This window comes from Pseudorasbora parva, chromosome 1, assembly GCF_024679245.1.
Source record: "Pseudorasbora parva isolate DD20220531a chromosome 1, ASM2467924v1, whole genome shotgun sequence".
Taxonomy (NCBI): Eukaryota; Metazoa; Chordata; class Actinopteri; order Cypriniformes; family Gobionidae; genus Pseudorasbora; species Pseudorasbora parva.
Window position 1 is genome coordinate 14958857 of NC_090172.1, and position 23901 is coordinate 14982757.

Genomic DNA, 23901 nt, shown 5'->3' on the forward strand with positions numbered 1-23901 from the left:
GCTTAAGTTTAAGATTTTACAATTAGGCTATACTGAGCCTGATCTATCTAAAGCCCCTTTCACACTGCACGTCGGACCCGCAATATTCCCGGAACATTGCCGGGTCGCCTTCTGTGTGAAAGCAACCACGTCCCGGAATTGATTACCGAACTGAACCCGGGTCGGGGACCTAGTAACATTGCGTTATTCAACCCGGGACGAGCGCTGTGTGAACAAAAGCCAAAACTAATGCTGCAACGTGTACGTAGTATAGTATAGTGTAGTACCCTGCAGTCCCAGAAGAGCTAGTCAGTGTTTTAAACGCAGAGAGTGTTCGTATACAAAAGAAACTAAAATTAAACAAGCAGAAATGTGCACAAACTGGACACAAGTCGAGACCACGGGGCTCCTTACTATCCGCGCTGAAGCTGAGATCGCTCGCCATTATACATCATCCGGATGTCACGTCGATCCGGGACCGTTACGGGTTGTGTGTGAAAGCGCACATATTACGGTATTTCGCTGGCAGTGAGAATGGACCAAATCTAGCGGCCCGGTAACAAATGCCGGGTCGCATTATCCATGTATTTGCCAGAATCGCTGTGTGAAAGGGGCTTAAGAGATTTTCTTAGAAGGAAGTTAATACCTTTTAGAAAAATGTCACATGGGTTAAAACTCCTGCTACCCTGATTTGCATTTGTATAGCTCACAGCATGTTCATTTACATGTTAAAGCCTCCCCTGGAGTTAAGGGAAGGGGGGTCTTGGGGGGGGACAACTGCCAAGCAAGGCCCACGTCAATTTCTGACAATTCACGGCAGTTTTCGGTGTCGCCTGCAAACTGCCGTGTGCAGTCGTAAACCTGATCTTCCACGACAATCTACAGTGCCGCTTACTGACGAAAATCCCACTTTTCATGCAGTGTATAATTTTATGTTCACTTATAAAAAACGTACAGTATGAAACTACTAAACTATTAGTTTACTGAGAGTACACTTCAAAGTGTACTTTCATAAACTAAAAAAAATACTAATAGTAAACTACTACTAGTATACCACTTGTAGTACAGATGCAGTACAAATTAGAAACCTGTTTGTGCACTTAAAATGTACTACTGTTACATGTGTACACTTAAATGTATACTTTTATATACTAAAAGTGGGCCAATTTAGTCCCAAGCAGTATTGAAGTACCCTTATAAGTTCACTACTAGTACACATTGATGTAGTATACTTATTACATAAAGTATAATTACTGAAGTATACTTCTTTTTCATTGGAGATATTCACCTTCCCACAGTTTCATCCAAAAACAAATCATAATTTCCCCCCATTTCTCTGGCATTCTTTTTCATTTTACTTTCTTTCCTGCCATTTTCCTTCTCAGTTTGTTTTTCTTTCCTCACCCTCCCCACTATCCCAAACACGCTGGCCTTCCTGCCTGACTTTCCCTCTCTATTTTCCCCTCATCTTTTGTTTATTTCACTCACTGTTCACTGAGTGGGAGACTTTGGAGAGCATAATATCTGTTTGTGAAGATGCTTCTGCATAATTGTTGTCAGATGATACCAAGTAGTTCCTGAGAGAAGAAGGGAGTGTAGAAATAAACAAGAGGAAAATGTTTAGGGTTGCTATGACGACATAACAGTAGTAAAATATCAGCGTCACGTGCATGTACATTTATTGGTCAGCCTGTGTTTCTCAGAATGGCTTCGAGCATTTGTCAGTGGGCCTCATCCATAAAATGTATGTTCATAAAATCATTCTTAATCCAACATTTATGTAAGAATAGATTTATTGACATTTCAAATCAAAATGCTTCATGAATGAGACCCACATGTTTTGTGCACACAGGGCTGTACGTATTTTTTTTTTTGCACATAGCACTGAAAGTTTTGTAGCACAGGCCACACAACTGTAGCACAAGTATAAAACATCCGTTATCATCTCTGAAAATAACTCTGAAAAAAATGTTTTCAACTCTGAAAAAATAAAATAAAATACAAAACCCCAGCGTAAAACAAAAAGAGTTGCCTGTCAATGTTTTTGATCATTTTCATATCATTTCCATGGACCCCAGAATATTTTGTTGTATGAATATCTGAACATGCATTATGTAAAAAATACAGAAAAGAGTCTCTGATTTTAAACAAGAATAAAAAAAAAAAGAAAAACGTTTTGTTTCCTGCTACCTGCATTCTTTTTTATCAACAATGTGTGTAAGTTTAATTAAAAAAGCAACATTTTGAGCAAAAAGCTGAGAAATTCATTTGTTTGTCAAAGACTACATCTGCATCATATTTAGAACAATGATCAAAACATACATGGAGTAGATTGAATTCATCAACACCCTCAAAACTCCCCAAAGCCCCATAGATCGTCCTGGTTCGACATTTCATTTAGTGACATTAGGCAGTTTTGATTTATATGCTGTTTAATGTTGATGATTGCGTTCTGAATGCATATGTTCACATATGTTATTGCTTTTTTCTGCATCTTCTTTGCACGTTTTAAGTTTATGAGATGCATGCTCCTTGAAGATGTGTAATAGTGCCCCCTGCTGTATAACACTTGAAAACAAAGAGCCGGAAAATTTCATCAATGATTGCACGATTGACGATTGCATTTAATGTATCGGGCAGGAATACGCTTGTCATTTACGATGTAACTATTGGTTCTGAAGAAAACAGGAAGAAAATTGCTTTTGCTTAGGGGTTGATTTTTACCCCGGCACAGAATCCCCATATTAACAACACCCTTTGCACCAATTTAGCAATGACTTGATAAGTAGCTATCAGTGCTGCTACCTAGCTGTTTCCGGTACCCAATTTTAAGGTAAGGGAAAATAATTAAATAGACGAGTAAGAAAGGTATTCTTATTATAATGGTTGGGCAATGGCGATGAATACGCAGGATCGTCTTAAAACAGGTTTAGGACAGGAGAGTTAAAGATACTAGAAATGAATACAATACATACAATAATGTACACTTAGTAGTGTGTTTATTGTTGATGTGTGTTTTTTTTTAGTTTTTTTTTAGGATTTACGGTTAATTTAATAATTTTGAACACAAGGTTAAAGGTGCACTATGCAACTTTCCGTCCACTAGCGGTCGCCTATTAAAAACAAAGGTGTAGACACCAAGTGTGAGCGCAGTATCTTGGGACGTGGTCTTCACCTCACAGCCGGTGGAAAATAGGACTCGGGCAGAAATCACGTTCATGAATGCGGTTAATAATGTTACTGTAGTATGAAGCAGAGCATAGCAATTTTCTCACAATTTACAAATAGTTGGAAACATTTGGGATATTGTAAGTACTCAACTGAAAAAAAAATATAACACTGGTCTAGTGGTTTTTGGATATCTTACTGCAGAACTACTACATAGTGCACCTTTAACCATGGGAAACCAAATCTATAGCCTTTTTATAGCATTAAAGGTGCCCTAGAATGATTTGAAACAATATTTTAAATTGTTCTCTAATATCTAAATAGAGGGTATCTGGTTTATTTAAGGTAAAAAATGGTCCAGATACAGTTTTACAGGTCCATTTACAACCCTAGAAATTGTCTCTAGGATGTAATGTTTTTTGCCTTATTTGGAAGGGTCATGAATATTAATGCCGAGTTCTGCTCTGATTGGCTGTTTCACTCCACTGATGCTTAATGACAGCAAACACATCTACCATCCGTCATATGATTTTACAATGATAGCTTCTCAACTTTGAATCATGAACTGAACTGGGTAGCACATAAATATGTTGTTTACTGTACGTTACAGTTTGACAGTAAAGTACTGATTTAAAAGTCGATTTATTTAGCCAAACAAAGTAATGTAGAAGCCACTCAAAATAGTAAATGCCATGTTTACTACTCATCCGCTGCAAAATAATCATACTTCAGTTCTCAAAAATGTATATTTATTTAACAAATTGACCAGAAGCCTAGTCAAATGACTATTGTTTCAACTTAGATGGTAAAGAAGGGGACGTTAGCTACAAAGATCGAATGAGCGATCTGTAAGCAATTAAACAGTAGTAGTAAACATAGTTAGTTTCTGAATTATATGTTAATGATGAAATATAGGCTAATTTTGATTTCAATCCGTCAAAAGGGATCGACATACGTATCTACTGTTGTATTTTATGACAACACTGGCAGGAAATAATATTAACCTTTGTCATTTGATGTTATGTGAGCTACTTGGAGTTTCCAATTGTTACTTTAGCATCTTTTGCGTTAGATCTAGGCAACACAGGGGATATTATCGTAATGTTGTCTTACTAAGAAACTTTCAGTTTAATCAGAAATGGGTTTGACAGTCAATAAGTGGATAAAATCACTACTTACTGCTTGCAGGGATATGGTTGAAATCGGCCTTTTCTTCAGTATCAGAGGCTGAACGAATCCTGCTACATTGCCCCAGGTTAGAAAAACGTGGTGAAATGGGCCGAGCAAACAAACAACTTTGAATTACTTTGTTGCGGTATCCGATTGTAAATAAACATCAACCATGACTGTTGACATTGTTTATCTGTGGGAAGGCTATGAAAAGTCTTCACGTCCCCTGCACAGCCTGGAACATGACATTTGTGTCCATGAGGGCTGCCGTTTTCGCTATCCTCGCATGACGCTTGTTTACCTGCAGTCTCGATGATTCGGCTCCATCAGTTCTGCCTGACAATGAACATGTTTGGACATATGCAAATGTTGGGGTCATACATATTAAGGATCTCAGCGATTGCATCACAGTTGGAGTTTTGTTGAAAATAGCCTGTTTTTCCGTGGTGTTTTTCACAAACAAGATTTACATATGAAGGAGAAGGCAATGGTGTTTGAGACTCACAGTATGTGATGTCCATGTACTGAACTCTTGTTATATAGCAAGGTTAATTCAATTTTTCATTCTAGGGTACCTTTAATATATGCTATAATTAATACTTAATTATTAATAGAGCTGACATGGAGGTATGTACAGTGTGGCAAAAAAGTATTTAGTCAGCCATCAATTGTGCAAGTTCTCCCACTTAAAAAGATGAGAGAGGCCTGTAATTTTCATCATAGAGACTCTCATCTTCAACTATGAGAGACAGAATGAGAAAACAAAATCCAGAAAATCATATTGTCTGATATTTAAAGAATTTATTTGCCAATTTATGGTGGAAAATAATTATTTGGTCACCTACAAAAAAGCAAGATTTCTAGCTCTCACAGACCTGTAACTTCTGCTTTAAGAGGCTCCTCCTAAGTAACAAAGGCTACCATTAGTAACACACTACTACCCCCCTGCTTAAGCCAGTACATGCCCGGGCCCATCTGAAGTTTTCTAGAGAGCATTTGGATGATCCAGAAGAGGATTGGGAGAATGTCATATGGTCAGATGAAACCAAAATACAACTTTTTGGTAAAAACTCAACTTGTCGTGTTTGGAGGAGAAATAATGATGAGTTGCACCATACTTACTATGAAGCATGGGGGTGGAAACATTATGCTTTGAGGCTGTTTTTCTGCAAAGGGACCAGGACGACTGATCTGTGTAAATGAAAGAATGAATTGGGCCATGTATCATAAGATTTTGAGTAAAAACCTCCTTCCATCAGCAAGGGCATTGAAGATAAAACGTGGCTGGGTCTATTAGCATGACAACGATCCCAAAAACACTGCCTGGGCAATGAAGGAGTGGCTTCTTAAGAAGCTTTCCAAGGTCCTGGAGTGGCCTAGCCAGTCTCCAGATCTCAACCCCATAGGAAATTTTTGAAAATCTGTGTTGCCAAGTGATAGCCCCAAAACATCACTGCTCTAGAGGAGATTTGCATGGAGGAATGGGCCAAACTACCAGCAACAGTGTGTAAAAACCTTTTGGTGACTTACAGATAACGTTTGACCTCTGTCATTGCCAACAAGGGTATATAAAAAAGTATTGAGATTAACTTTTGTTATTTACCAAATACTTATTTTCCACCATAATTTGCAAATCAATTATTTAAAAAATCAGACAAAGTGATTTTTCTGGATTTATTTTCTCATTTCTTCTTTCTTAGTTGTAGTGCACCTATGATGAAAATTACAGGCCTCTCTCATCTTTTTAAGTGGGAGAACTTGCACAATTGGTGGCTGACTAAATACTTTTTTGCCCCACTGTATAATTACAAACTAAATTCACTAGTTATCTATTTCTAAAGTAAGCTACATATAGGATAAATTCATATGACAAAGTTTCTGTGACAGCTCTCTGACTCTGTGTAATTTTGCATATAGTGCACTCAACTCCCATGTGCTTTATAGGCTATGGATAGAGAATCAGTAAACAAGTGATCAATTTCGGAACAGCAACACAGTTGACACAGAGAGTCGATTCCTGCACTGGGTTAGTGATCACACTATGCGTACCGCACCTGAGACCAACTGAACTAATTCCGGTTAATCGTGCAGTCCTAGATTAACCTCACACATTACAAAAGCACACAGCAAAGTCTCACTTCACACAAGCGAAACTGTCTTGTGTGCTACTGTGGTAAATTCATTGTGTCGTTTTTTTTTTTTTTTTTTGTGCTGCATGTGCTTTGCACTGAACAGCCCTGGCGTATGTATCAGTAGGAAGTTAGCCTACTGTATAGCTCCCATTTCAAATACTCCTGCACTATTCTATGCTATTTTGTTGTACGAGTAGAGGTTAAGACCTTAAGCCTTTCAGTTGAGATGACACTATCTTTATAAACTTTGCTTTATGGCAGAGTACAAAGTGTAAGTACACAGTGTTGAGTTGACCAGCCTATATTATTTGGGACACAAGAAATATTTTCTGAATTTAGTGCATATGTTTAAAAGGTCATGATGACCATTTGGCCCACAGGAACTTTTAGATGCTCTCTGGAACACAAAACAGGAAGTTATGTCTTTGAGGAGGAAGAGCAGAACAAGCTGTTGGTTTTGATGACTAACATGTGAATGTCCTCATCAGCTTCTGTTTATATAATCTCTGTTTCAGGGTTCAGAGGCGGTAGAGGACTGTGTGCAGGGGGCACTTTCCTCTCTCTATCCTCCCTTTGAAAGCACAGCTCCTCCTCTCCTCTCTCAGGTAAAACCATGAATGGTTGATCTATATTTTCACTTTATTCTATGACTTTCATAACAGATTGGGCTGTTGGTTTTTCTGAAGGTGACAAACAAATTCCCCAATATCACATAGACTTTCATTTATAATTACTGACTGTAAGTCCAGAGTTTCCAAGCTTTGTCCACCAAACTCAGCACTATCCTTTCTCATGGTTTAACCCCCAGCACCCCCCCCATACACACACACATACACACACAAAAAACAAAACAAAGACGTTTACTTTATTGATATCCATCCAATGATGTTCATTCACACTCTAGCAACTTCCTAGCAACAAAATTACCAGTTCAAACAAACCTAAAATCTCCTCAAACTCCCCAATACTTGTTACCTTCAAACTCAGAATCTGTTCTCGCTGCTTTATTATTAAAACAGCATGAACTAAATAAGTCTTCACCAAGCCAACATTCAGTCTGTCTTGACATTTTTTACTGTAACTATTTTTAGTTTCTAGTCATCCAGATGTTCTAAAATGACATCGTATGTTTGTTTGTGTCATGTAGGTGTTCTCCGTACTTGAGTCCACCTATCAGCATGACAGCTTGAGATATCTGCTGGATTTCTTCATTCCTGCCAAACATCTTCTGCATAAATTACAGCAGCATGCATGTGTAAGTAAACATCACTATTACTATTGATCATACTTAGAGAGATTTGTTCAAAGCTTTAAGCTTCAATTTGTTAATGAAAGGTGCTCTACTATTTTTTAAGAGATCAAACCAAGATTTTTTTGCCTGGTGGACATTACAAAAACTAAAACAAATCCCATAGACTTAAATTGAATGAGGGACTTGAACCATATCAAGAGACCTGAATATCAGATGTGCTTTTTTTGGGCCTGAGACAGTAAGCAATTTCCTACAAAACCCACACAAACACCTATCAACATATATTAAAAACCTAGCAACCACCCAAAACACTCAGACATTACTTAAAAATGTAAAAGTCTACTGACCAATTGCAATTCCACGGTTACTAATATCACTTTTTCCTTGCACACACATGGTAATTATGCATATGCAGGCAAACACAAATAAGCTAAATGTTCATTATGAAGCTCTCACACTTACATAAATACATAACACACACACACACACACATACATTCTCAGCCGACTCTGTTTTCATTGTCGCTACGAGAAGCTGCCAGGGACAAGGGCCTCAGTCTGAGTCATGATGGTAATTCTTACCATATGTGTGTGTGAGAAAGAGAGACTAGGGCCTGAGAAAGGCTGGAGGAGTGTTCTGTTGAGAAATGTGGGAGGGATAAACAGACTGAACACTGGGGCACATTGAGAAAGGGAATGGGAATATCAGAGTGAGAAAATTGGGGGCTGTTCACTAAAGAAAGAAAGAATACAACTTCACAATCATTCTTTAGATGGGTTGAAGATATGACTTTAACATGACTGTACATGACAGACCATATAGCATAAAGCAGAGGGAGGGGTTTCATAGAAAATGGAGGATGATATAGGAGGGGAGGGGTGTGGATTCCTCAACATAATTTAATTATGATCCTGTGAGTGATCACGGATCAGGAGGGATTCATGTCATGGGATAATCAGCTCTATAGGCTGAAGATAAAAATTTGAATCTGTGTTCAGATTTTTGGTTGTGAGGTAAGTAAACATCTTCAAATAGAGGAGATATACAATATGATTAATGCGGGAGATGCGTGTGTAATTTATAGACCTTATGAAACAAGCATTCAGCTATCTTTAGAATTATGTCTTTGAACTTCTGTTTTTGTGGTAGCTCTGTCTATGGTATCACTGTCATCACTGTCATTGAGCCTGATCTGAATTTTTTTTAACTGCTTGGTCAAATTGCTTAGTTAAAATAAGCTAAAGCTTACATTGCTATACATTTCATCCAAACTTAATTTGATTGTGTTCAATCCACTTAAATATAAGTCAAATTGAAGTCAAACTTTCAATTCAAGCATGTTGTGGTACATGAATGATTTGTGTTGCATTAACTGAAACTGGGTGGGTGTGTGGGTGGGGGTTAGTTCCCAGCATGCTTTGCATATGCCTAAATTAAGAGCGAGTAAATGTTATTTTATGTGTAAAAAGTGTTTTTTTTATTTTGTTGTTTTTTTCAAATGTATTTTGAGCAAGGTGAGAAAGGTGGAGCCTTTGTATTGTATTGGAATTATTAAAACAATTTAAATTATTTAAATTACCATTGTGGAGAAGGGTGGAGCATTTGCTTAGGCTGTGGACTATAAACTGCTAATGTCATAATGGCTTTTCTGAAGGAGCTTTTAATACTTAGCATTTTAATTGCTAATGTGTGTTATTACTAGCTAAAAGTTTGTCAACTACCTAGTGCAGTATTATAATCCTTATAATCCAGTTCAGCAACTGAAGTGGAGGAATACTTTTATGAAATTGAATGCCTGAATCATGACAGGGAGTCATATAAAATTCACTTTGAAACTACTTCATTGAGTCACTTAAAATATATTCATTACATGATGTTGAAGTTACTTTAATGCAATTGATTCATGTGGGACCAATGTACACAATTAAATCATGTAAATCTAACACACTTTTTTTTCAGTGTGTACCATATTGAGACCTTTTTTGTTATTGAGACCTTTTTTTTTTTTTTTAATGGTTTAAAAAAAAAAAAAAATTGAAAAAAGAAAATTAGGGTTGTGTAACAAACTAGATCAATTTCAGGCTTAAAGGGATAGTTCACCCAAAAATGAAAATTTTATGTTTATCTCCTTACCCTCAGGGCATCAAAGATGTAGGTGTGTTTGTTTCTTCAGTAGAACACAAATGAAGATTTTTAAGTGTTGCATATAATGCATGTCAATGGGGTTACCTTTCGAGGGAACTCGAACTGCATCAATGACTCTTTTGGGATAGTCCCTTAGCGTAGCGCGTCTGAAGCATGACTGAAATCACACATCGATCCTAATTAATGCTGTGTCATGACATAGTATGTGACGGCAGGCAGGAAGCTACAAATACACGCAGGTCTATAGGACAGACAGCCTTTTTGCTCTTTAGCGAGGCACTCTGTGTATGAATTGTATCTATTTTGTGTTGTTTGTCCAAAAGTACTTTGTCAAGATGGCAGGCTCGCGAGCCCAGTTCGGTCACGACTCCCATGTCTGTTGAGGTAGTGTGGCGGTATAGATCGGTGGGCTCGCAGATGGACTGGTCAGTGGGTTTTGGGACTGCTGAGGCACCTTCTCAGTCCTTGTCTGACAGTTCAGATGTTCTTCTTTCCCTGGGTGGAATCCCATGCTGCAGCTTCTTCCCCCGGGGGTGGAGAACCCGATGCTCAAGCCGTTTGATTCTGAGGAATCAGACATGCACGGCATTGAGGCGGGCGACGTTAACCCCCAAACACGCTACTTCATTCAAAAAATAAGGGCGCTCTGGCAGTTCTCGAGAGGGCTGTATGTAGCAAGCCGATGTTCTCCATCCTCGTGCGGAAACCCACGCTGTGGCTTCTTCGCCCGGGGTGGAGAACCAGATGCTTGAGGAAATAGAGGCGCTCAGTATCAATGTAGTGAAGTAAACGAGAGCATGCCACTTCATAATGCAAGGCTTGATCTCGCGTCGCAGAGGCAGCAGGTAGATTACGGGTCTGCAATAAGAGTGAACAAGCACAATCGTTGTACATTCGATACTGTTTGGTGCGAGGCATGCAATCAGCTCCTGAGGGTGCTGGCTGTGTTCATTGAGAAATATCTTGACGCGTACAGCAGAAGAAAAAAATAGGTGCGCTTTTTTCGGATGTTTTGGCCTCGTGCCTGTGGACTTCCTTCTCGAGGAATGAAAGCCATTGTAAACAGATCGACTCTCGCGTTGCCAAGGCAGCGTGTAGATGATGACTCCATATTTGAGTATTAAAACAGTATCGTCTGGTGATTATGGCTGCATTTAATTCTGAGGAATTAAAATGAAATATTATCTGACTTTGAGAAGTTATATATTTTTTTATTCAGCCAATCATTCAGACCATGTTCACTTGATGGGTGATTATTGTGGCATTTAATTCTTTAAAATGAATTAAATGGAATATTATCTGACTTTGAGGAGTTAGATATTATCAGCCTATCATCCAAACTGTGTTAACCTGTCTATATATCCATCTAAAGGGATTCGCAGTGGCCGCCCGTAGTTATTGCGGCCCTGTCGAATTGCTCCCTTAGATAAGGCCCAGCCCCCCAGAGGAAGCTAGACTTCACCTTCTCTGCCCGCTCAGGGCATTTAGGGTTTATTTGGAGATCGTCTGCAGAGTGGAGGATGGCCTCCTCGGTGGCCCTCCTTTCTGGAGCCTCGCTTCAAGAGATTTGAGAGGCAGCAGGTTGGGCTACTCCGCACACCTTTATTATGTACTATAGTCTTGATCTCCCTGCAACGCCTGGTGCCAGGGTGCTCACGTCCTAGCTGTGCCTGGTTTTAGCTTCACACTAGGATGGTCGTGAGTTTGGTGTGGCAAAGTGGGTATTCGGTCCCCAAAGTGTCATTGAGGCACTTTGAGTTCCCTCGAAAGGGAGCGTCTTGGGTTATGTATATAACCCTTGTTCCCTGAGAAAGGGAATGAGAACTGTGTCTCGCCGCCCTGCTGTATCACGGGGGAGCGCCTGCTTAATCGCAAAAGAGGCTGTCTGTTCTGTCGACCTGCGTGCATTTGTAGCTTCCTGCCTGCCGTCACATTCTACATCATGACACAGCACAAATTGGGATCGGTGACTGATTACATGATGAGAGTCACAAAAAACAGAGAGTAAAAAACACACAGATATACGAAACCATATTAAACCCTGTGGCTCATGGTGACACATTGATGTCTTAATACACTAAACGATCGGTTTCTGTTAGAAACCGATCAGTATTTGTGTTATTTTTTTTTAATCTCATATCAGACAAATCTCATCTAGTATTCCCAATGCCATTACTTCCGCTGGAGAAGGTCAAAGCCTGGCACGATCATTATATAAATACAACAATACAGTTAGTCCACGGTTCAATACATACCTCGGTTTTTAACCACGGTTTTTCGTTTTTTTTTTTTTTTTTTTTGCTATTCTATTCTTAGGCGACAGGAACAGAAAAAGTTAAGGAGAAAATGTTTTTATTGCAATACTCTTTCTTTATTTTACTTAAAAGACTTGAAAACCCTACTTAAACTTAAAACTTTACCTAAAAACCCTTGTACACATTCCCAGTGTATTGTATAATATAAAATAAATATATATAAAGATTTACAGTGGCAGCTCAGAGATGTACAGTAGTATTTAAGTATGAAATTGAATGAATAAATGTAGGCTTAAATTAAAACTACAAAGTCTTCAATATACAACATTTATTAAAAGCGGCCTTTTTTATTAACATCATTTTAGAGGTTAACTGTCCCTTTAAGGATAGGTGGTTCACTAGCTGCAGCTGTCAATTGAAGACCTGCTCACATCTCATATTTAGACACACGCGATTTTACTTTCACTTTATATATAACTGACTGTGTTTATATGTTAACCTTGTGAGTATTTGACAGTATTAGCGCAGTAAGACTGTCCAGTAATCATTTGTTTTTGACAGACGTTTAGTGCGCGTGCTCAATGCAAAACAGTGCATTGAACAGTCCGTGCCTTGCCGGTTAAACATTTAATTTGTGTGCAAATGAAATGTTTAACCAGCAAGGCTTTAAAACGTGGGTAAACACCCCTTAATTTAGTGCATATGATTTAATATTTGCTCAAATTAGCATGTAGACTCACAGGCACACTCAAAAAGAGCCGAAATAAACTGAGAGGAATATTTCAAACGGAGGGAAATGGAAATAATTAATTAAATGCAAAACCGGGAAAAAAGATGCAATTCACCAGCACGTATTGAACCGTGAATGCTGTTCCGAACGGTTCAATATTATATTGAGTATTGTGACATCCCTAATATATATATTTTAGAGGTGGGCATAGCGATTTTTTATTTATTTAGATTAATCTAGATTAATTTGGAAATTAATCTAGATTAATCTAGATTAAAATGGCTCATCTGAATTCTGCCGAAGTCTTTCAGAATGTGTGTGCTACCCTCTCACATATGTTACGTTAGGCGTGTAACGGTACAGATTGCTCATGGTTCGGTTTGTATCAAGGTTTTAGGTTCACGGTTTCGGTACGGTTCTGTATCTACTGTGTTCAGGGAAAAAAGGACAACTGTCAAATAAAAATAAAGAAAATAAGAAAAAATAACTTACGTACAAGCAGCACACAAATAAATACTATTGAGACAAGATACTAATAAAAATAAACAATGCTTTTCAGGTTTTTCAGGTGGATTGATTCAAGAAATTGAATAAAATAATCAAATAATCATATTTCACTGTTTAATTGATTAGCTGTTTTAAGATGAATCCTTATTAAACTTACACAAGCTATTCAATCAAGAGCAGTGAGTGATCTTTTGTTTGACAGAAAGCAGTAAATGCTACTGCCCCTTTCAGACCTAATGCAGGGGTATGCGTCGTCTTTCTCGACTGTATACAGTTCACTTAATGCATATACAGACTATGCTTGGATACTCATTAAGATGGACATGTTGACATACTTTCTGTGTAAGTTTGTCCGTTTAAGCGCAAGACTTGAAAGATATCTCAATATTTGCGCGCTGTGAGACGTTTGCGCAGACAGATCTTCTCACAGCATGCGTGAGTTCTCATTTCCGTCTTTTGGCGAATATACTCGGGTGATGACGGTGAAAATGACTGGTCATATTCGGACATATGGCAGCACTCGCATGCATTAAACAGTTTACAAAGAGAGGGCGTTTTGCCCACGTTTTTCTTTTATTATCGCTGTTGTTGTAGTGTATCACTGAGAAGCCAGCACGTATATCCATCGACAGAAACATACATAAAGCATTATTTTCAAGTTACAACCCATATTAAATATGTATCATCAGATGTGAGATTAACCGCGGAGCAAGTGCACCTTTTGCACGGCACCCTTGCTCTCATCAGACGGCATCCCGGTTGGGAAACGCTGGTATAGATCCAGCTCCCAACCCAACTTTGAGAATAGATTAACGGCGTTATTTTTTTATCGCCCGATGAGTCTCACGTAAACGCAGTAAGTTAACGCTGATAATGGCCCACCACTAATATATATATATTTACATAGTTGCATCATTTGGCAAATCCGCACCATCCGCGTAGGAACTAATGAGGATTCCTCATTAGTGCCTATGCGGATGGTGCAGATCGGTCAAATGATGCATCTATGTAAATATATATCTATTATCGCGCCGGGTTTCTACCTTACTTGACGGAAGTAATGGCATTGGGAATCCTAGATGAGATTCGTCTGATATGAGGTAAAAAAAAAAAAAAAAAAAAAAAATATATATATATATATATATATATATATATATATATATATATATATATATACATATATATATAATTTCAATTCGGCAAACTGAAAAATTTATATGTGATCAGTCACTAGAAAATGTTCAATTGGAGCCATTATTTTATTTTTTTACAGTGTAGTGACTCTCATAGAAAACACCCCATTGACATGCATTATATGGCAACAGTTGGAGTTAAAAATCTTTATTTGTGTTCTACTGAAGAAACAAACAAACCTACATCTTGGATGCCCCGGCGGTAAGCAGATAAACATCGCATTTTCATTTTTGGGTGAACTATCACTTTAATGCAACTGTGCTAGTCTGCTATAACATTAGAAATGCTTTCTCTCATCCTCTCTCAGTCTCAGTATCTAGGCTGTCTCTTCTTGCACTCTGGTTGGCCACTATGTTTGGAAGAGAAGGTAGTAGTACAGCTCTCTACTTTGGACTGGAGACTCCTGCGTAGTACTGACTTCTACCTACAGGTGGTCCCCTTCTCGACACGTTGTCCTCGCCTTGCTCTTAAGTGCCTTGCACCTGGTGGGCGGAATGTACAGGAGGTCTTAGTGCCAGAGGCACAGCACCCACTGGTGTTTACTTCTGAGTGGCTACATTGCATCAACAAGGAGCGTGGCTGCAAGAGAGAAGGTAAGACAAAAATGGAAGAATAAGGAGAATTAGGGTAGATCAACCCTCTAAGCACATCTTGGCAAAGAATCGCCATTGGCTTGTATATTTTTTTGTTTACTTGCCAGACGGATATACTATTTTATTTATATTAGTGCTGTCAAATCGAAATTAATTAACCGCATCAAAAAATAAAAGTGTGTGTGTATATATATATATATATATATATATATATATATATATATATATATATATATATATATATATATATATATATATATATATATATATATATATATAATACATAAAACACTGTACTGTGTACACCGGTAATTATTATGTGTATATAAATATGCACACATACATGTATATATTTAACAACTTTTTTTATATTTATTTATCAAATATTTATATAATATAAATTACAAGAATATATACACACAGTATACATGCAAATATTTCTTAAATATATACATTCAAATATACATCTATATCGAGATCTACATGTATATTTTATTAGATGAATCATTTGCAGCCCTAATACACACACACACACACACACACACACACACACACACACACACACACACACACACACACACACACACACACACACACACACACACACACACACACACACACACACTCAAATGCATATTTGATATTTTTACTGAATTTAGGATTGGAGGTCGTGCTTAAGACATTGTTGGTCATTCATGGTTTCTGTACAAAATTATAATGTAATGGATAATAGTAATAATTAAAAAGATAATAATACTCCTACTAATTATACTACTAATAACATTATACAATGCACTAAGGATTGATGAGCTGCTGGGTTCATGAATATTAATCGCGTTGTCTGCGTTCGCTCAAACTGATTTGCTGAAATCAAAACCGTTTGTACATTAGTTCCAAAACATGTTGTGTGTCATGATGTCTAAAAAATGTCTTAAGCTTTTGTTTGCCTTTTTAGAACGATACATAGAGAGCACCTCTTCCTCAGAACTTCTCAAACTTTCTGTCCATGTAGGTGGAGGATGTTTGGACACCTGTCTGGTGAGTACATGTGACGGAGTGGTCCGTATTCCATGGGAAGAGGTGGTCTATCCTAAACTCCTTCACAATCCATCTGATCCTCTCCAAGACAATCCTGACCCAACTGACTTGTCATCAGGGGGTTTGGGTCTTGGTTGGTGTGGCACTTCAGGAGAGCATGATTCCTGGTCTTGGGATGAAGAGGATGACTTGCCTCCAGATGGAAATGAGGCAGAGATTGAGGCTGCATTAGAATGTCTGCGCAGAAGCTGTGATGACAGCCTTGTAGGTGATGGTGCTGGAGATTATGTTGAACTGCTAGAGCCCAGAGGAGGACCAGATGGTGGTGCTGATCCTAAACAGCGCTATCTGGAGATGCATGGGATATGTAAGACCAAAACATTACCCCTGTGTAGGAGGGGTAAAGCAATACGACTACGAAAGGGGAAGGGGAGGGGTTATGGAAGGACTGAACCTGGTGCTTGGGCTGGAAGTTTGGTACGAAGGGATAGCAACAATGGAAAGGACCGTGTAGTTTCCTGCAGTGACTTGGCTACCTCACGGCCCTTGCCTCGTGTTATTGATTTAGGTCGCCAAAGGAGGTCATATTCCCCTTCTTTCCAGGACTCTGATGAAGGTGCTAAAGAACCAGTAGGTCTTGAATGCAGATCACCTTTTATGGACAATCCCGCCAAAGAGAGGAGGCCAGGGGTAGGAAAAGAGAGAGATGTGACTGGAGGTACATTGCCCTGGGTAGAGTGTCAGAGAAGAAAGGGTTCAAGTGGACGATGTTCCATAGATTCTAATGATGTGGCAAAGAACAATGCAGAGAGTCTTGAAGAAGGACAACAGAACCACAGTCAAAGATCACATTGTGGCTGTGATGACAAAATATTGGGAAGTACTTTAAACAGTAGACATAAGGTTGCAACATTAACAAATCCCTCCGATGCTGCAGATAATGGCACTATCCCGTTGGCTGTTTATGGGGAAACAGAAGGCATAAACAAGCAATTGGCTGGACAATCTAGGACAAGTACAACATCCCTCCAAGATTCTTCTCTGAACAATGCATCTGATTTATCAGGTTGTGCACAAAGCAGAACCAATCATTCAGACAATACCAGTGATGAGAAAATTCTGCCACCATCAGGTACTAAGAGTACCTTGGGAGAAAAGCGTGCTGGAAAGTCAGAAAACTTTGTTTGTCCAAGAGGAAAAGAAGTAAAAACTGGTGGATTCAGAGCACCCAGGTATATGCACTTAAAATATTTTTGTTTGCACGATCTTTATATGCTCAGATCTGTCTGTAAAAGTGATACCATACAACTATAACCATACAGAATCTTTTGAATCAATGCAACAAATATATATTTGCATTTCTAAAGGAGGAAAAGGAAAGCCAAAGGAGGCAAAGGGAAGGCCAAATCTAATGGCCGTGTCCAACATAAAGGCAAGGGTGACCAAGTCACCTCAAAGAACCAGAGCAAGACCACTCACCAAATCAGCCATTCTAGCCAATCAGAGGAGGCTCCTCAGCTATCCAAAGATTGTAAAGTTTTTGTAAAAGTATTGGATGCAAAAACAGATGCAAAGTCAAAGGCCAAAGATGGAGGTATGTTCTAATCAGCACAATAATGCTCATCGGTGGCCTCACATTGAGTAAGGAAATCAGTGCTTACTCCAGTGGTTCCCACCTAAGGGGGGTTGGTATGGTTGGGGACCCCTAGGAGGGGTGCAAAGTTATTAAAAGTGGGCACAGTAAGGCTATGGGATAGTGTTCAGAACAAATGGATTTGCATAGAACAATTGTTAAATTTATTAAAAGAGGGCACTATACGACTATGGGATAGTGTTCAGAACAAATGTTTGCTTTATCGCTTTCAGTAGACAGCCTCAGGCTGGTTTCACACTGCACGCGTTAGCAGTGTGTTTTTTTCGGCACCCATGTGAATTGATTAGAGCATTCACACCTCACACAGTGGCGGCGTGGCAGCATGTCGCAGAGCAGAAGCATCAGTGAACTGATCAACAATGGTGATCGTTTTGGCGCCGAGTCTATTTTTGCCGTTCCTCTTAGGCTGAATTAAAGTCAAAGTGCATAGTTCTTGATCAAGTTCACCTGATTAACATGACGAACAACACATTTCACCATAAAATCATTTAGTGAAGTGTTCCGTGTGTTTCAGTATCACCACATGACACCCTGCGCTGTGAATGGTTTTTATGAAATGCATGAAAACACATCACTGCCAAAAAGTTTTTGCCCAAACTTCAATGGGCCGTTTAAATAATTAAACCTAGAGGCATATCTTAAGTTTAAGGTTACTTTTATCATGTAAACTTCATATATACAGCGTGTTGTATGCATGTGTGTTTGGGACAGAGGGGAAAACGGTCAAATCTGCAGCAGATATATGCTGCACGTCGTAAATCAATCGAGAATGACAGGTGTAGGAGGAGAACAATGGAAAATGTGACAGAATGGACACTATTCATCTGTATTTGCTATAAACGAGCTATGTTGATATGTTGAGTGTTAATAAAATCTAGTTGCTATTTACACTTGGTGTAAGTAGCATCCTTCGCTATTTGCACTTAGTGTAAATAGCAACTAGATTCTATTTACACTAAGTGCAAATAGCCGCTGCCAAAAAATAAAGCCTGTTTATGGCAAAAAAATGATATTTTTACTATATTACTGTTTACTGTATTTTTTTTATTTTATTTTTATTTTGTATTTAAGAGACATTCAAAAACAAATATCTTACATAATGAACAGGGAGGGTGGGGGTGTAGGGTTTGAAAATATTTTTCTCTACAAAAAGGGGGTGTGGCAGAAAATGTTTGGGAACCACTTGCTTACACCATACTCAGTCTGTGCCAATTTAACATGTATTGCAGAAATCCAGTCTGGCATGTCCTTTCCTGACCATTGCCAAAAAGAGATGGGATTATCTGAATCTGCCGCTCACTTGGAGTCCAAATCACCCCCTCCTCATTTTAAAGACTTAGATTTCAATCTTCTGCAGTCGGGAAAGCTAAAATTAACAGGTAAATGTTCTTGCTTTTTTTGGTTACAAAATATATGGTTTTCCCTTAACATTAAGTGATTTCTCATGTAGGTACTATGGATCGACTGGGAAGAGCATTGGTTTTCACAGAAAGTCACCTCCCAGAGGACGGCTGGAACACAGATGAAATGCTCAAAGTGTTGTCCTGCTATTACAACATCACCAGGTCTGTTGTTTAACCCATGTGGCAGAGACCATCACAACTGTCATAACACCTACACATATCACATGCATTGGTTTCTTTGAAAGAAAACATTCATGTTGAGTAAAGTTAGTTGTCCAGGGTTTTGGTAAATCCCCGGTGTTTCGCTGAAATTTTAGACTGGAGGGCACTATCTCATGACCTTTTACAGTGCTTGGCTAATGTGCGTACTATGCTGTGCTTATTTTGAAATAACAGACCTATGGCCAAAGAGAAGGGTCTTACAGTGATAGTGGACAGCAGAAAGTCTCCCCCGTCTGAACTCTGTCTCTCTGCACTGAAGCTTTTCAAGGTAAGTCAGTGCATTGACTGTCTTTATGATCCAGTTGGTGCTTTGTATTGATTCTAAATCTGTTTTGTCTGCGTGTTTGTGTCGGCTTGTGTTTAACAGGGACAGGTGGCAACAGGGCTTGACTCAATTCTTATTCTAACAGAGGAACAAGAAGAATCGACCCAACCATGTCTGGATGGAATAGAGGTGCATGTTTGTAGTTAATATTTATCAACCAATTTGGGCTAACAAAAATTATGGAATGGTACGGTATGATCTTTCAATCACTTTTTGTGCTCAAACAATGTGACAAAGAGAGATTGAAAAGCAGCTACTGGTACCTAAAACCTACAAGGGAGAAAATGAAGAAGAGCTAGTTATAAAAAAGATGTGTCAATCGTGATGTGAACTTGATATTACAGTTTTTCGCACTTTTCACCTGTTTAGACACAACTTGCCATCACATTTTCATTGTGATGCACCAGTGCTGCATAATGGTGAGCACAGGTGACAAGTCAAACACAATTAAAGCACAGATCACAACTTGAACACAACAACTCAAAATTGATCACACTTCTGGCTAATGATGTGAGGGAACATACAGGTCCTTCTCAAAAAATTAGCATATGTGATAAAAGTTCATTATTTTTCATAATGTAATGATACAAATTAAACTTTCATATATTTTAGATTCATTGCACACCAACTGAGATATTTCAGGTCTTTTATTGTTTTAATACTGATGATTTTGGCATACAGCTCATGAAAACCCAAAATCTTAAAAAAATAGCATATTTCATCCGACCAATAAAAGAAAAGTGTTTGTAATACAAAAAAAGTCAGCCTTCAAATAATTATGTTCAGTTATCCACTTAATACTTGGTCGGGAATCCTTTTGCAGAAATGACTGCTTCAGTGCGGCGTGGCATGGAGGCGATCAGCCTGTGGCAATGCTGAGGTGTTATGGAGGCCCAGGATGCTTCGATAGCGGCCTTAAGCTCATCCAGAGTGTTGGGTCTTGCATCTCTCGACTTTCTCTTCACAATATCCCACAGATTCTCAATGGGGTTCAGGTTAGGAGAGTTGGCAGGCCAATTGAGCACAGTAATACCATGGTCAGTAAACCATTTACCAGTGGTTTTGGCACTGTGAGCAGGTGCCAGGTCGTGCTTAAAAAACGAAATCTTCATCTCCATAAAGCTTTTCAGCAGATGGAAGCATGAAGTGCTCCAGAATCTTCTGATAGCTAGCTGCATTGACCTTGCCCTTGATAAAACACAGTGGACCAACGCCAGCAGCTGACATGGCACCCCAGACCATCACTGACTGTGGGTACTTGACACTGAACTTCAGGCATTTTGGCATTTCCTTCTCCCCAGTCTTCCTCCAGACTCTGGCACCTTGATTTCATTTCATAGTACTTTCATCCGCAAAAAGGACTTTGGACCACTGAGCAACAGTCCAGTGCTGCTTCTCTGTAGCCCAAAAGTGGCTTGACCTGGGGAATGCGGCACCTGAAGCCCATTTCCTGCACACGCCTGTGCACGGTGGCTCTGGATGTTTCTACTCCAGACTCAGTCCACTGCTTCCGCAGGTCCCCCAAGGTCTGGAATCGGTCCTTCTCCACAATCTTCCTCAGGGTCCGGTCACCTCTTCTCGTTGTGCAGCGTTTTTTGCCACACTTTTTCCTAACCACAGACTTCCCACTGAGGTGCCTTGATACAGCACTCTGGGAACAGCCTATTCGTTCAGAAATTTCTTTCTGTGTCTTACCCTCTCGCTTGAGGGTGTCAATGATGGCCTTCTGGACGGGGTCGGGTCGGCAGTCTTACCCATGATTGCGGTTTTGAGTAATGAACCAGGCTGGGAGTGAAAAGCCTCATGAATCTTTTGCAGGTGTTTAGAGTTAATTAGTTGATTCAGATGATTAGGTTAATAGCTCGTTTAGACAACCTTTTCATAATATGCTCATTTTTTCAGAATTTTGGGTTTTCATGAGCGATGCCAAAATCATCAGTATTAAAACAATAAAAGACCTGAAATATTTCAGTTGGTGTGCAATGAATCTAAAATATATGAAAGTTTAATTTTTATCATTACATTATGGAAAATAATTAACTTTTATCACATATGCAAATTGTTTGAGAAGGACCTGTACCTGTATATATTAAGCCAGTTCAGAAAGCACTGGTTTGTGAGGCCCTACAATGGATAGAAATCTGAGAGGAAGGGTACTGTACACAAGTGGTAAAAGCATAAGATTTCTGTTTTGTCTTTTTGTACAAGTGCTAAATGGACAGGTTTTTTGTTTTGCAAAATGCTTTTAGCCTGCAGTGAACAATAAACATGTTTGAGGTGAAAGTTTGGATTCTAGGGTTTTGTGAATGTAGCTTGAAAATTGGGTTTTGTGTTTAGAGAATTGTGTTTTGTGTTTTCACCGTTTAGAGAAAATGAGAGCAGCTTTCAAGAAATGTGTCTTAGCAAAAATTAGAAAGCTTAGAAAAAATGTACAAAATGTGCATCTCCTGGTCTTAAGATTTTGTTCAGGAGTGTATATCTGGCAATAAAATCTATTTGCCAAAAAGCTCTTCTCTCTGGCTACATCCCAAATGTGAAATCCATCAGCAAAGATTTCATAGTTACAACAGTTGGCAGTACTTTTTTCTTTCGGGTCCACATCCCCAGGGAGTTCGTTCAGTTCCTGTGGGAAAAAAAAAATGTTTTAGTCTGGCGCTCAAGCATTTGAGTAGATAATAAAACTTATTAGTTATTTCACTCTCTCAGGTGCATACAGTACGAGGTACGGGCATCCTTCAGCAGTTTGTGGACAAGCAGCAGTTGCCCAGAGAAATGGGTGGAGACTTTAACCACTCACATGATGACTGGCTCACTTTCAGACTGGTAAGAAATTACTTGGCAAGTCATCGATATTTGGCATGGTTCACATTATAGCTTATTCTGACTATCCAGTTTGTCGATGTCTAGTTAACTTGCTACTAAAAGTCTTAAAGACCCACTGAAGTGCCTTGAAACGCGCCACATTATTCAATGTGTTGACGTAATTTCCCCTGAAACGGCTTCAGCTTTTAGCAGCTCCTCCCCTTTTTTGAAACAGCCAATAGCGCTTCGTTAATATACAGTTTTTGACTAGAATGCAAGAGCGGACCCTTCTCTGTTTGGTAAAGCCAGTTTCCTCTAACACTGTTTACCATCATAATCTCCTCCATATCGCTTTGAAATGCAGCATTCTGTGCAGAATTCAAATGGGTCAATATGTTTGTTGTCTGCGCCGACTCGCGCATATGATCCGCGCTGCGCTCTTGTGTCTGTAGTCTAAATTTAGACCAGAGTCGTTGGGGTGTGTGCAATGCTGCGGTGCGTGAAACTAACGTGAAAACAGACTTTATTCGCCTCAAATGAAAGCATATTTACACTGAATCGTTTCCTATCACATATATAGTGTGCTGTGTGCCTTTCACCATGTAGAAATTAGTAAATGTGTGTAAACAACTGACCGATTTCAGCCTTAGCTTTGGCAGTGTAGGGGGCGGGCTTTAGATTATAGAGCGCATTCTGATTGGACAGAAGATTTGACGAGAATGTGAAGTCTGCGATGATGTCACCAAAATCTGAGATTCATTTGAACGGAATTGGGAGACTGTAAATTGTGAATGCTTATGTCTCCTAAATGCAAATTTGGTCATAGTTTTGGAACATCCCAGCTTATTCATAACTTTAAGGCTAACACAGTCATACTAAAAGTTAAAAAACTTAAATTTTGATTTCAGTGGACCTTTAAAGGTCCTGTTTTTCATGTGTTTTTGAGGCTTTGATTGTGTTTACAGTGTGCAATATAACATAAGTTCATGTTTCGCGTGTAAAAAACCCCAGTATTTTTCACACAATTTACTTATCTGTATATCGCTGTTTTCTCTGTCCTAAAAACGGCCTGATGATTTCCTTGTTCTATAAAGTCCCTCCTTCAGTAACGAGTTCTGATTGTGCCAGCGGTTCCCGTGTTGTGATTCGACAGCAGCTTAGCGCACGTTGCCCGGAAAGGTCATGCCTTTTACCCTGCTCTTACCATAACAGGGAGATGCACATGCTCAATGTGCACTCTTCTTCACGTGGGAGAGCAACAAGAACACGGCCCCTTTTTTGCTTATTCTTGTGGGAAGAGCGTTAGTCAACAAACTGTTCTAGTGACGTCAT

General features: G+C 39.0%; 1 protein-coding gene across 1 annotated transcript in view; it reads left to right on the plus strand.

The window, feature by feature from the left end:
• The window catches only part of arhgef40 (Rho guanine nucleotide exchange factor (GEF) 40), an 84424-nt gene that overhangs the window by 19378 nt on the left and 41145 nt on the right, over positions 1-23901 (plus strand). Inside the window, exons 2-11 of the mRNA XM_067429011.1 lie at positions 6965-7054; positions 7597-7704; positions 14840-15125; positions 16138-17395; positions 17531-17757; positions 19047-19196; positions 19268-19382; positions 19617-19710; positions 19810-19896; positions 22474-22590. Of these exons, the coding sequence (XP_067285112.1) occupies positions 6965-7054; positions 7597-7704; positions 14840-15125; positions 16138-17395; positions 17531-17757; positions 19047-19196; positions 19268-19382; positions 19617-19710; positions 19810-19896; positions 22474-22590 (2532 nt within the window). The remainder of the gene's footprint in view (positions 1-6964; positions 7055-7596; positions 7705-14839; positions 15126-16137; positions 17396-17530; positions 17758-19046; positions 19197-19267; positions 19383-19616; positions 19711-19809; positions 19897-22473; positions 22591-23901) is intronic.